Source organism: Ranitomeya imitator, chromosome 8 (genome assembly GCF_032444005.1).
Source record: "Ranitomeya imitator isolate aRanImi1 chromosome 8, aRanImi1.pri, whole genome shotgun sequence".
NCBI lineage: Eukaryota > Metazoa > Chordata > Amphibia > Anura > Dendrobatidae > Ranitomeya > Ranitomeya imitator.
The window spans coordinates 190,490,513-190,505,951 of record NC_091289.1 but is presented as its reverse complement, the minus strand read 5'-3'; the positions used below and the strand labels follow the sequence as shown (position 1 = coordinate 190,505,951).

General features: G+C 45.0%; 1 protein-coding gene across 1 annotated transcript in view; it reads left to right on the top strand.

The window, feature by feature from the left end:
- Positions 1-3,259: 3,259 nt before the first annotated feature.
- The window catches only part of WLS (Wnt ligand secretion mediator), a 29,291-nt gene continuing 17,111 nt past the window's right edge, over positions 3,260-15,439 (top strand). The window contains exon 1 of the mRNA XM_069738239.1: positions 3,260-3,572. Within this exon, the coding sequence (XP_069594340.1) occupies positions 3,467-3,572 (106 nt within the window). The 5' untranslated portion in view covers positions 3,260-3,466. The remainder of the gene's footprint in view (positions 3,573-15,439) is intronic.

The window sequence follows — 15,439 nt, the reverse complement described above, 5'->3', positions numbered from 1 at the left end:
AGCTCTGGAGTATAATACAGGATGTAACTCAGGATCAGTAATGTAATGTATGTACACAGTGACTGCACCAGCAGAATAGTGAGTGCAGCTCTGGGATATAATACAGGATGTAACTCAGGATCAGTAATGTAATGTATGTACACAGTGACTGCACCAGCAGAATAGTGAGTGCAGCTCTGGGATATAATACAGGATGTAACTAAGGATCAGTAATGTAATGTATGAACACAGTGACTGCACCAACAGAATAGTGAGTGCAGCTCTGGAGTATAATACAGGATATAACTCAGGATCAGTAATGAAATGTATGTACACAGTAACTGCACCAGCAGAATAGTGAGTGCAGCTCTGGGGTATAATACAGGATGTAACTCAGGATCAGTAATGTAATTTATGTATGCAGTGACTGCACCAGCAGAATAGTGAGTGCAGCTCTGGAGTATAATACAGGATGTATCTCAGATGAGTGGGTGCAGGACATGAGGTGCAGCACAGATGAGTAGCTGCAGGACATGAGGGGCAGCACAGATGAGTGGGTGCAGGGCATTAGGGGCAGCACAGATGAGTGGCTGCAGGGCATTAGGGGCAGCACAGATGAGTGGGTGCAAGGCATAAGGCTACATTCACATTAGCGTTGTGCGGGGCAGCCTCTGACGCAGCCGCGGCAACGCATGCGTCATGCGCCCCTATATTTAACATGGGGGGCGCATGGACATGCGTTGTCTTGCGTTTTGTGACGCATGCGTCATTTTGGCGCAACTGTCAGGGCGCAGAGGACGCTGCATGATGCAGTTTTTTCTGCACCAAAAATCATGCAAAAATGAATGCATGCGTCACAAAAAGCTGCGTTGTGCATGCGTTTTTGCATGCATTGTGCGTTGCCTCGCCGACGCTGCCCCGCACAACGCTAATGTGAACGTAGCCTTAGGCAGCACAGATGAGTGGCTGCAGGGAATTAGGGGCAGCACAGATGAGTGGGTGCAGGGCATTAGGGGCAGCACAGATGAGTGGCTGCAGGGAATTAGGGGCAGCACAGATGAGTGGGTGCAGGGCATTAGGGGCAGCACAGATGAGTGGCTGCAGGGCATTAGGGGCAGCACAGATGAGTGGCTGCAGGGCATTAAGGGCAGCACAGATGAGTGGGTGCAGGGCATTAGGGGCAGCACAGATGAGTGGCTGCAGGGCATTAGGGGCAGCACAGATGAGTGGGTGCAGGGCATTAGGGGCAGCACAGATGAGTGGGTGCAGGGCATTAGGGGCAGCACAGATGAGTGGCTGCAGGGCATTAGGGGCAGCACAGATGAGTGGGTGCAGGGCATTAGGGGCAGCACAGATGAGTGGCTGCAGGGCATTAGGGGCAGCACAGATGAATGGGTGCAGGGCATTAGGGGCAGCACAGATGAGTGGCTGCAGGGCATTAGGGGCAGCACAGATGAGTGGGTTCAGGGCATTCGGGGCAGCACAGATGAGTGGGTGCAGGACATTAGGGGCAGCACAGATGAGTGGGTGCAGGGCATTAGGGGCAGCACAGATGAGTGGGTGCAGGGCATTAGGGGCAGCACAGATGAGTGGGTGCAGGGCATTAGGGGCAGCACAGATGAGTGGGTGCAGGGCATTAGGGGCAGCACAGATGAGTGGGTGCAGGGCATTAGGGGCAGCACAGATGAGTGGCTGCAGGGCATTAGGGGCAGCACAGATGAGTGGGTTCAGGGCATTCGGGGCAGCACAGATGAGTGGGTGCAGGGCATTAGGGGCAGCACAGATGAGTGGGTGCAGGGCATTAGGGGCAGCACAGATGAGTGGGTGCAGGGCATTAGGGGCAGCACAGATGAGTGGGTGCAGGGCATTAGGGGCAGCACAGATGAGTGGCTGCAGGGCATTAGGGGCAGCACAGATGAATGGGTGCAGGCCATTAGGGGCAGCACAGATGAGTGGCTGCAGGGCATTAGGGGCAGCACAGATGAGTGGGTTCAGGGCATTCGGGGCAGCACAGATGAGTGGGTGCAGGACATTAGGGGCAGCACAGATGAGTGGGTGCAGGGCATTAGGGGCAGCACAGATGAGTGGGTGCAGGGCATTAGGGGCAGCACAGATGAGTGGGTGCAGGGCATTAGGGGCAGCACAGATGAGTGGGTGCAGGGCATTAGGGGCAGCACAGATGAGTGGGTGCAGGGCATTAGGGGCAGCACAGATGAGTGGCTGCAGGGCATTAGGGGCAGCACAGATGAGTGGGTTCAGGGCATTAGGGGCAGCACAGATGAGTGGGTGCAGGGCATTAGGGGCAGCACAGATGAGTGGGTGCAGGGCATTAGGGGCAGCACAGATGAGTGGCTGCAGGGCATTAGGGGCAGCACAGATGAGTGGGTGCAGGGCATTAGGGGCAGCACAGATGAGTGGGTGCAGGGCATTAGGGGCAGCACAGATGAGTGGGTGCAGGGCATTAGGGGCAGCACAGATGAGTGGCTGCAGGGCATTAGGGGCAGCACAGATGAGTGGCTGCAGGGCATTGGGGGCAGCACAGATGAGTGGGTTCAGGGCATTCGGGGCAGCACAGATGAGTGGGTGCAGGGCATTAGGGGCAGCACAGATGAGTGGGTTCAGGGCATTCGGGGCAGCACAGATGAGTGGGTGCAGGGCATTAGGGGCAGCACAGATGAGTGGGTGCAGGGCATTAGGGGCAGCAGAGATGAGTGGGTGCAGGGCATTAGGGGCAGCACAGATGAGTGGGTGCAGGGCATTAGGGGCAGCACAGATGAGTGGGTGCAGGGCATTAGGGGCAGCACAGATGAGTGGGTGCAGGGCATTAGGGGCAGCACAGATGAGTGGGTGCAGGGCATTAGGGGCAGCACAGATGAGTGGGTGCAGGGCAATAGGGGCAGCACAGATGAGTGGCTGCAGGGCATTAGGGGCAGCACAGATGAGTGGGTGCAGGGCATTAGGGGCAGCACAGATGAGTGGGTGCAGGGCATTAGGGGCAGCACAGATGAGTGGGTGCAGGGCATTAGGGGCAGCACAGATGAGTGGGTGCAGGGCATTAGGGGCAGCACAGATGAGTGGGTGCAGGGCATTAGGGGCAGCACAGATGAGTGGGTGCAGGGCAATAGGGGCAGCACAGATGAGTGGCTGCAGGGCATTAGGGGCAGCACAGATGAGTGGGTGCAGGGCATTAGGGGCAGCACAGATGAGTGGGTGCAGGGCATTAGGGGCAGCACAGATGAGTGGGTGCAGGGCATTAGGGGCAGCACAGATGAGTGGGTGCAGGGCATTAGGGGCAGCACAGATGAGTGGCTGCTGGTCACTGGTCTGGTCACTGAGGGGCAGTGCAGCTGCAGCAGAGCAGGCAGGGGAGGTGCAGAGCCCCGTCACGTGACCTGGAGGCTGCGGCAGCTTCGGCTGATAATCTGGAGGCTGCAGAGCGCTGTGTGCGAGTCCGGGCTCCCCAGGAATTTACACGCTGAGAGCTGCCATGGCGGGGGCCATCATAGAGAACATGAGCACCAAGAAGCTGTGCCTGATGGGGGGCATACTGCTGGTCTTCCAAGTGCTGGCATTCCTGGTCGGGGGTCTGATCGGTGAGTTCTGCTCTCTAAAACTTTCCTCCTTGTTTCTGCAGTTTCCGTGCTCCCTCCCTGCACCCCAGTCCTCCTCCCCGGGGGTCCCCCGCCCGGAGCCCCTCATCTCACGCCTGTCCCCTATCTATTACTGGGGTGCAGCACTTTCTGGTCGCACCATCCACAATTATTTCTCGGTCGCAAATAGGTTAATGTACTTGGCTAAAGTTCGGGCACTTTCTAAACTTGCAAGGGTTAACCCAAATAGTTAGTCTGGGATTTTATAGGGGAACAAAGTGTCCCCCACCCGCCTCTTCCTCCACTCTCCCACCCCCCAAACTCCTCCCTGACCAGCCATTGTTGTGAGATCTACACCCCAGGAAGAGAGGTTCCAGCAGAAGCCTCCACTTTCTGGGGTCTGGACTTTATACAGGGGTCTTCCTGCACTTGTCACCTAGATACAGACATTGTATCGTTTTGTGTTTGTTTGGTTTTTTCCCTCCTCTCCCTGGTAGAGAGATTTAACACATCCATGTTTTGCTTGTACGATTTACATTTTAAGACTTTCATAAATGTTTAATAATTGAAATTGATAAGAGGAAAAATCCAGTTAATTTGTCTTTAATAATAATAACAAAAAAGTTTTAATTGATAATTGTTACAAAATGCCCCGAAACTGCAAATTTGTTATAAAGGTGTCAGCACAATCTATGTATATAAGCGTTATGATAATTAGAGAGGGACAATTTTTTCTCAATTTCTAGAAATGTTATGATCACTTTAAAAAAACAAAACAAACACTTTGACCTTTCCTCAGATCTCTGAAAAATGTTGCAAACTTCCATCAACATGGGAGAGTCACAGGCTCTAACCGGGACACACACTATATATATATATATATATATATATATATATATATATATATATATATATATATATATATATATATATATATATATGTTAGTGTCCTCCCCGCCGCCTTCTCAAGGAGAATAGTATCAATGACTGCCCTTCACACAGGAAGCCCGTTCTCTGCGCTCCGCAAGTTTTATGTGAAATCAGGAGATTATTTAGTCTGTCCCTGAGGCCAAACATGGATCACAGAAAAAATAATCTTCTAAACTTTTGTAGCTTCAACTTTATTTTAAACCACTTTATGCCGGGTACAGTTTGTGTGAATCCAAAGGTGCCTGACAGAGGTGTAGATGGCCACATGTAAAGAATTTCTTTACATTTTTTTTTTTTTCATAACTAACTGTAAAAATTACTTTAGCTTTATGATATTTTGCTACTGTTTGCTAAGGGGTCAGTAAGTTTCCTTGTGGGCCTCATGCTGCAATGACTTTATTGTGGATCTACGAAAGATAGATATATATATCTTGGTACACTGTTAGCCGGTAGATAGAAAAATATTTAGAATTGAGAGTCTTCGTAACATAGAACCAGACCCCAATCAGAGGACAATAAAACATTCACGCTCCTTATCTATGAACTGTTCCAATATTTATGGACTCACATAATGGTGGTTCTGCTTCACGTCACCTGTCTGATCTCTGGCATTTTTTTCTGTGCTGTGTTGTGCATAAATACGTGTTTTTTTCAGAATTTGTATTGATGAAGTGACCAGCGTAGTCTCGAAAGCTGCAATTTGTTACCATCTTTTCCGTTCGCCATTAGGTGTCAACCACTGAGGACTCTCAGTTCTAAATATTTTTCTATTGTGGATCTACTGATCCATAATGTGATGCCCATTCATTGCGACTATTTATTTATTTATTTTTTTCATTTTCCTGGAAGTTTGCATCACTTATATAAGTTTCTTCCGTAAAAGTTCTGTTTTAAAGGAGGAAAATAAAGTGCATTTGGTAGCATAGGTCCATAGTATGGATGCATAGGGACAGCTGTGGGCATACAGCAATGTTGTACAGAGCAACATTAATCATTTGCTCTAACACATCAGGGTGAAGTAGCTGGTGGACAGGACTGTGCTGCCATAATATCTGGTACTGTAAACAGTCAGCCGGGATTTCGTTCTTGAGAATATGAAATGCATCGATCTGTAAGAATTTTCTGTACTGTAGCCCTTTTTGTTTATACAGGGGCCGATTACACCCCCCAAAATATCAGTATTTGTTCCTCACCCTATTTTGGCTTACAATCAGAGAAAAGTATAATAGAAAAACGTCACCACTTCTGTATTTTTGATTTACAAATACTTACCGGTATGTGAAATACTGATAGTGTGACCAGAGCCATAGAAAGCTTAGGGCGGAGGGACAGAGTACATGTCAGGACTGCATGGCTGCTGGACACCTGGGGCTGCTTCCAGGATGAAGGGTTTGCTGGAATCTTCTGTTACCTTCCCAGAAAAATCCGAAAGAATAGATTTAAGAGGCTCCCAAGTCAGATGAAGCTCTGGCATATGATGGAATGGAGCCCCATTCACAGCCTGGGGCAGAAGCCAGAATTAAAAGCAGCTGAAAACTTTACATAAGTGGATGCACCGAAGAAAAGAAACAAAGTATGAAAGAACATAAGGTTTTCTAGAGCTTTGATATTGATGGCTATCCCTAAAGGGAATCTGTCACCAGGTTTTTGTTACCTCACCTGAAAACAATTATATACGTAACAAAAAGGCAATGGTATTTACCAGCCAAAGTCACAAAGGAAAATGTCCAAACAGGATGCAGCAGACCCTCCCACCACCACCACAGGAGGTAACACAGGGGCAAAATACTGACGATACCACCACTATCAGCCGAACAATCCATGGAGGGGGTGATTGCATAGTATTAAGGATTGCAGACAGATGAAGCTTACAATACAGCGAAAGTCACACACGGGTATAGCGCAGTGGGCGGCCGATGGCCTATTACACGACCCTACTATTTGAATAGATGGGCTGCCTGGCACTACTAGTGCATCACAGAGGTGCAAGCCCCTAGTTTCCTGAATGCTGCTGTCAGGATCATATTCGTCACCAACCGTTACCCCGATGCCTCTGCCTTGTGCCAGTCATTACACTGGTTACCCATCCACTCCAGAATCCAGTACAAACTTACTACCCTTACCCACAAAGCACTCCGTGGCTCAGCACCACCCTACATCTCCTCCCTGGTCTCAGCCTACCACCCTACCCGTGCCCTCCGCTCTGCTAATGACCTGAGGTTAGCATCCTCAATAATCAGAACCTCCCACTCCCGTCTCCAAGACTTTTCACGTGCTTCGCCAATTCTTTGGAATGCACTACCCAGGATAATACGATTAATCCCCAATCCCCACCATTTTATTCATGCCCTAAAACGCATTTGTTCAGACTGGCCTACCACCTCAACGCATTAACCTAACTATCCCTGTGTGGCCCATTCAAAAAACTTAAACAATCAGATTCCTCGCATCATGTTCTGTTCCCATCCACCTCTCGTGTCTCCCTTTTTCCTCATAGATTGTAAGCTTGCAAGCAGCCGAACCCTCATTCCGTTTGGTATCTGTTTTGATCTGTGTTTATTGTTATACTGTTATGTCTATTGTCTGTACAAGTCCCCTCTATAATGTACAGTGCTGCGGAATATGTTGGCGCTATATAACTAAAAATTATTTATTACAAGATCACCATTGATGGGCCTGAATGCACCCTGCAAAAACAAAATGTGCAATATTCTTGTACATAGCAGAAATATTATAGTAGTTATATTCTTGTACATAGGAGCAGTATTATAGTAGTTATATTCTTGTATAGAGGGGCAGTATTATAGTAGTTATATTCTTGTACATAGGAGCAGTATTATAGTAGTTATATTCTTGTACATAGGAGCAGTATTATAGTAGTTATATTCTTGTACATAGGAGCAGTATTATAGTAGTTATATTCTTGTACATAGGGGCTGTACTATAGTAGTTATATTCTTGTACATAGGAGCAGTATTATAGTAGTTATATTCTTGTACATAGGAGCAGTATTATAGTAGTTATATTCTTGTACATAGGAGCAGTATTATAGTAGTTATATTCTTGTACATAGGGAGCAGTATTATACTAGTTATTCTTGTACATAGGGGCAGTATTATAGTAGTTATATTCTTGTACATAGGGAGCAGTGTTGTACTAGTTATATTCTTGTACATAGGAGCAGTATTATAGTAGTTATATTCTTGTACATAGGGGGCAGTATTATAGTAGGTATATTCTTGTACATAGGAGCAGTATTATAGTAGTTATATTCTTGTACATAGGGAGCAGTATTATACTAGTTATATTCTTGTACATAGGGGCAGTATTATAGTAGTTATATTCTTGTACATAGGAGCAGTATTATAGTAGTTATATTCTTGTACATAGGAGCAGTATTATACTAGTTATATTCTTGTACATAGGGGCAGTATTATAGTAGTTATATTCTTGTACATAGGGAGCAGTATTATACTAGTTATATTCTTGTACATAGGGAGCAGTATTATAGTAGTTATATTCTTGTACATAGGAGCAGTATTATACTAGTTATATTCTTGTACATAGGGGCAGTATTATACTAGTTATATTCTTGTACATAGGAGCAGTATTATAGTAGTTATATTCTAGTACATAGGAGCAGTATTATAGTAGTTATATTCTTGTACATAGGAGCAGTATTATAGTAGTTATATTCTAGTACATAGGAGCAGTATTATAGTAGTTATATTCTAGTACATAGGAGCAGTATTATAGTAGTTATATTCTTGTACATAGGAGCAGTATTATACTAGTTATATTCTTGTACATAGGGAGCAGTATTATACTAGTTATATTCTTGTACATAGGGGCAGTATTATAGTAGTTATATTCTTGTACATAGGGGCAGTATTATAGTAGTTATATTCTTGTACATAGGAGCAGTATTATACTAGTTATATTCTTGTACATAGGGAGCAGTATTATACTAGTTATATTCTTGTACATAGGGGCAGTATTATAGTAGTTATATCCTTGTACATAGGGGCAGTATTATAGTAGTTATATTCTTGTACATAGGGGCTGTACTATAGTAGTTATATTCTTGTACATAGGAGCAGTATTATAGTAGTTATATTCTTGTACATAGGAGCAGTATTATACTAGTTATATTCTTGTACATAGGGAGCAGTATTATACTAGTTATATTCTTGTACATAGGGGCAGTATTATAGTAGTTATATTCTTGTACATAGGGGCTGTACTATAGTAGTTATATTCTTGTACATAGGAGCAGTATTATAGTAGTTATATTCTGGTACATAGGGGCAGTATTATAGTAGTTATATTCTTGTACATAGGAGCAGTATTATAGTAGTTATATTCTTGTACATAGGAGCAGTATTATAGTAGTTATATTCTTGTACATAGGGGCAGTATTATAGTAGTTATATCCTTGTACATAGGGGCAGTATTATAGTAGTTATATCCTTGTACATAGGAGCAGTATTATAGTAGTTATATTCTTGTACATAGGAGCAGTATTATACTAGTTATATTCTTGTACATAGGGAGCAGTATTATACTAGTTATATTCTTGTACATAGGGAGCAGTATTATACTAGTTATATTCTTGTACATAGGGGCAGTATTATAGTAGTTATATCCTTGTACATAGGGGCAGTATTATAGTAGTTATATTCTTGTACATAGGGGCAGTATTATAGTAGTTATATTCTTGTACATAGGGGCTGTACTATAGTAGTTATATTCTTGTACATAGGAGCAGTATTATAGTAGTTATATTCTTGTACATAGCGGGCAGCAATTATGCTAGTTATATTCTTGTACATAGGAGCAGTATTATAGTAGTTATATTCTTATCCATCAGAGCATTGATATCTTTCTGTGACGGTCGCGGTGGCATTACAGATAGTTTGTGGAACTCTTTTGTTCGTGTGTCTGGTTGGCCTGGAGATAGAATGATTACATGTCTGTGAATGTTGAAGTCTTTGTTTCGCATACCTTCTGCGTTAGGGAATCTCATGTTTAACGTTAGTTTTTTTTGTAAATCGGTTAGTAAATACCGACCTTTATAATCTGAGTAGTAATAGAGAAAAATTAAAAACATATAACTCTTAGTATTTAATACGCTTATGATTGTTACGAAGACCCTTCTCTAATAATGCCAACCTGGTGATCTGCTGTTTTTCAGTGGGGCGGTTTCAGTCACTTATATATTCCCTACACCATTTAGTATTCCATGCTATTCAATCAAATAGAAAGCAATACATCTGATACATCAGGCAGGACGGTGCTGTCAGAGCCGGGGCTGCTTAACATGACTTGTGTGGGGGGTTTCGTTTTGGGGGGGAGCACAGAATCCTTTATCTGTGGAACAGGGGATAACTTGCTTACAGTGTGGAGTCCTCAATTTTGTGACTGCAGGGAGTAGCCGAATAGTGCGCTCCGCAGTCCCACAGACAATGAATGGAGCGGAGACGGAGCACATGCACCTCTGCTGCATTCAGGATGGGTCTTCAGGGCCCTGCTTTTGGGGATCCGGGACCCTGATCTTGAGATCTGGTGAAATGCCCAGTAGTTGGAGCTCTGGTAATCCTCAAGTTAAACTTTCTCTTTTGGACAGGATATAACTTCTTGCAAGAGGTTTTCTGTACAGGTTGTAAAAGCTACAGTGACGCTAGATGGGTTTGGCAAAGTTTAGTGCCCCTCTCATGCTCCAATGGCAAAGGCGCCCCCTGCAGCATCGTAGGGTGCACTGTTCAGGCCGCAGCACCACCTGGCCTAAGCTGTCAATCCTCAGTACGGCCCTCCCCCCATAAGGAGGAAGCTGGGGGACCGAATTGTGCCCCTGAACATCGGTTGTCTAGAAAACCCATCCTAAAGCAAAGATCCTCACTTCTTTTAAGAAGTGGAGCGTCGTTCTATATGGTGTACCGCTCTGGAGGACAGGACCTGCGCTGTATTGGGCTCTGTTCACATGTCAAGTGTTTTTTTTTTTTTTTTTTCGCCTCCTGAGGTGGCACCACTTGGAAATTGTAGGCTTACCTCCTGGTTTTCTCATAGGTTCCAGCTGATCAGAGTGGGCACCTTTTTAAGTTGGGACAATCCCTACTTGTTAGCAGGGTCTCATGACAACATGGAAAACCCATGAATCAACTCGGCGAGTGCCATCCGGTAGCTCTATGACCTCCACCATGTCCTCATTGGACATATTGAAATAGGTTTTGGCAACTTTTAAGAGAGCCCATTTGGGAAGTGTGTGACTCTGGCATGCTCCCCCGCCATGCCCCCTCTACACCTTTTCCATGCCCCATTATTGTTTTGGATGCCAGGATTCTGTCTCGTGTAAGAGAAGCCGATGGATAGGAAATCTTTTTGAAACTTTACTTCCCAGAAGGTTTTGGTGACACGTGAGCGACTTGCTAACCTTTCCATGAATTTCGGTGGTCTTTCCTTTTTGGAGAGGTCTCCTGGATACTTTGGGAGAGTTGTCAAGTACGTTACAAGTTTGTCAAATGCTGATACATCTCGTATTCTATCACCCATGAACTGTAACTGTGGCCACATCGACCTTCTAATTTAAGGCAGGGTGGATTTGATTTAAATCTAACCGATTTAAATCCCGATTTAAATCACTAGTCAGTAAGGCTTGATTTAAATCAGTGATTTAAATCAAAGTTTCTACCTAACTGAATTTGACTCCGCAGAGGTCCTAGCCTCTTCTTCACGGCAAAAATGTTACAACATGAACAGAGTTGAGAAAAAGACCTTAATCCTATTGTTCTACAAACCTATGAATACAGAATCAACCCCTTCAGTGCCAAGTCCAAGAAGTTAGACAATATGTTTCTGATTGTTTGGAGTGGAATAGATCTGCACAACACAAGAAGAATGTGAATCTAAGTGTGAGGAGGAGGAAGGGCAAGCAGACAAGAAAATGAAAGTGAAACTTTGAGCACAATACTGCAGCATAGCCACAGACAGACAAGTCTGGATCTGTTTGTGTGTAAGATCTGAGGTTTATTACATTCTTTCCTTATAATGGCAGCAGGCCGTAAAAGAGACCCAGTCATCTTCATCTTCATGAGTCATCTTCATCACCGCACTTCTCATGATGTTGCCTCATTCGCGCCACCAGGCCTTGCATCTCTTTGTTGCATCGTTTGCATTTTGCACGCATGCCTGCCTTACCGATAGGCGAAGGAGCTTAATTAAAATATTCCCAAACTGGGTCTCTTTTACGGCCTGCTGCCATTATAAGGAAAGAATGTAATAAACCTCAGATCGTACACACAAACAGATCCAGACTTGTCTGTCTGTGGCTATGCTGCAGTATTGTGCTCAAAGTTTCACTTTCATTTTCTTGTCTGCTTGCCCTTCCTCCTCCTCACACTTAGATTCACATTCTTCTTGTGTTGTGCAGATCTATTCCACTCCAAACAATCAGAAACATATTGTCTAACTTCTTGGACTTGGCACTGAAGGGGTTGATTCTGTATTCATAGGTTTGTAGAACAATAGGATTAAGGTCTTTTTCTCAACTCTGTTCATGTTGTAACATTTTTGCCGTGAAGAAGAGGCTGGGACCTCTGCGGAGTCAAATTCAGTTTTGAGAACTGCGTAAGTAAAGCGAGCGTCTGTGATAATATAGGAGAGAAACTGCCCACTAATCCTACAGAAACCTCTGGAAGAGCATGGCATTGTGAATGTTACACATATACAGCCTTTATTCTACTGAGTTAAACAACTCAGCTTTATCTCATGATGGAAGAACCTTTGGATGGTAAAATATTTTCCTCAAAAAGCAGTTTATTGAAAAAAATCCGATTTAAATAAAAACAATCCGATTTTTTTTTTTTTTTTTTTTTTTTTAAAAAACATTGATTTTTATCCACCCTGATTTAAGGGGTTATCCCCGATTCTTAGGATAGGAGGTAACTTGGTAATTGCCAGGGGTCTGACTGCAGTGACGTCCAGCAATGCTGAGATCACGGCTCTTAGACCTGTCCTGATAGAGCGCATTGTGTATGGGACTGCCGGAGAAGGCACAGTACAGCGCTCGGCTATTTCCGGCAGTCCCATAAACAGTGAATGGAGTGGAGACCAAGCATGTGCACCTGAGCTACAGTGAGGACAGGACTGCCGAGTCTTGGGGTCCCAGCGGCCAGACCCTGGCGATCAAGTTATTTCCTCCCCCCCCAAAAAAAGTCAATAGAGTAACTTTTTATTAGTTTGCGTCCCTCCTTTCCCTCTATATAACTGGTGCCGTCTATTACTATTTCCTGTGTGATTATTCCCAGAAACCTCACAACCGACTGTTGAAGTGATTCCCAACCCCCTAGCATGTCCCGCACCCTCCATGTCCAGGCGTGTTGTGACTTTTATAGCTCATCCCTCGTGATTTTTCCAGTGGATCTTACATTTCCGTGCCATGAGATCTCAGGAAGGTTTCTCCCTTTTGATGTGAGGTGGTTCCAGTTGGAATGCTCTTTTATGTGGAGCGAGGAGGCGCTGACCTGTTTCCTGGGCCGGGTGCACAAGTTAGGACCTGCACCTCGCTGAACATGTGCAGAACCACAAAGGACGAGATTGTGTCATTAATGTCCCAGAATAAAGTGTCTGATCGCTGGCGGGCCGGCATTACTGCTCTCTATGGAAGGTTCAGTTATAACTCTGCCCTAACTGCAGATACTTTTAATATAGAAGGTAAAGTGTGATGGCTGCTTAGATCTGCACCTCGGCTCCTCCAGATCGGGTATTTATGAGGGTCTCGGATGCTGTATGTAGGGCTGATTTAGGAGGTCACTGCTGGCGACATTAAAATCCTAGCGTCGCTCTGCAACATCATATGATTCCTTATAGCGTCACATTGTTTCCTTCTGAGTCACAAATGTTTCATTTTGTTTTGTTCTTTCTCATGTTCCACAAAATCACAGTTCTAAAACAGTTCCCCTTTATTTATTTTTTTTTGCGTAACCTGTCTGAGAATGATCACCACCATTTACCCATAGCTTAAAGTGAGGTTTTATAAAAATCAAGGGCCCAGAGTAGGGATAAAGAAGGCAAAAAAAAACAACCTGCAGAAGTGAGGCCTCTGTGTTTTTACGTGGTATGGCAGCCTACCCGGGGATTACTTGTAAGGCTAGAGTTCAGACCCCACTGAGGGGTTCATGATGGCGCAATGGCAGAAAAATCCCTTTAAGAAGCTGTGTGTGAGAATCCTGCATACAGCAGCTCAAAACTCTGCTTTCTGGATGGCCACATCAGATAGAAGTCAGCTAAACCCTCCACTGTGGGCGGCTGACTGTCTCCTGTATATGGAGCGCTTTCCGGATTCTCTCTGACAGCAAAGGGTGGCTAGATTGGGCATGTTGAATTTCGACATGCCCAATCTTTCCTTCACCATCCTCCTGCAGATAAGTTACTATCACATTTGTGTGCTCTTAACAGGGAGAAATAAATCTATCTCTGCTAGTTTCTTCCTTGAGAATCCAACATTTACTGCAGAGAAGAAAGCTTGCAGCCCCCCCATTATACTCAATGTCTTCCTATCCTCTTTATGGCCACCCTGCACCTACTTTACCTCCTGATACATCCCCACAAAAGAGGTTTACTGTAAAGATCCTTTTATACAAATGCTCATTCTCTACGTTCTGCGCATATAACTTCCCAGTGATCACTGTTGTGGACGGGTCAGTAAACGAGCGCTCGTTAGCGGTTTTCTCCGCTTTGTTAGTGAACTGGACGTGTTTATTTTTCCCATATCGCTGCTTAGTGTAATGAAGCATTGCCCATTGTGCCGGGCCGAGCCGCTTGCACACAGGAGGGGGTAATTGAGCATAAAGCGGACTGGACGGATGATTCTCACCATATCTGTGCACTTGACATCCAGCAATTAATTGGTGCAGACAATAAGTGACGGACTCTGAATGGACTTTGTTTTTAGTGCCAGCCCCGGAGCGCTCGCCTATTAAACGTGTCCTGACTGTATTCTGATCTGAACTGTTGGAAGAACTCCCCCCTTTCCCCCCCCCCCCCCAAAAAAAAAAAAAAAAAGTTGGGGAAAATATGTAATTTGTGTCTGAAACTTTCGTACTTTTTGTTGACAGGTTTATAGTAACTTTGCGCTGCCAATAATCGTCTCTGTGCTTATCTCAATTAATCACCCATATATAATCCCACCTGCTACCCTGAGATGTCAGACTCCGAGGAACAATGATGGCGGCACATCATCACTTTCAACTGTCGGCATCCAGGAGGCTGATACAATTGAACATGCGATGACTGTCGAGCTGGACCTGGTGCCGGCACTGGGGTCCGCCGGCTCGCTGACCCCATAGCAGCCTGTGGCCTATAATACCCAAGCTGCAGGCCTCTGGATGACGGGTGCACAGTCTGTCCCTCTCTGTTAACCTTGTCTTCCTCGGATCAGATTGTGTTCCCAGGTCATTGCTCACAGGCAAAAGCACGAGGGATTATTAAATGTTGCAGTTACGTTAAATAAAAGTACTTTATCTTTTATATCCATAACGGAGAATATCAATGTAGGGATTTTTCTTTTTCATGAGGCCAGTGTGTCATTAACCCTTTACTACTCCAGAACACCAAAATTATAATGTTATAATTAAGTTGCTTGTCTGCACCAGGGTAGTGCCAGCTCTATATTGGGGGAGATAAAGTTCTTTATATAACACCCTTGATTCCATGGTCTGTACATGGAGGGGTTATGAACACAATACAGATATCACTTACAGTAATCATACAAACAATGACCGCCTGGTACAGAGGGGAGGGGACCCGACCCCTGGGGGCTTACATTCTACAGGATGACTAGGAGGGAGACAGTAGGTCGGGGGTCCGGTGGTGGTGAGGCGGCAGCTCCGGTGGTGCTGAGGCGGCGGCTCCGGTGGTGGTGAGGTGGCAGCGGGGACATCGCA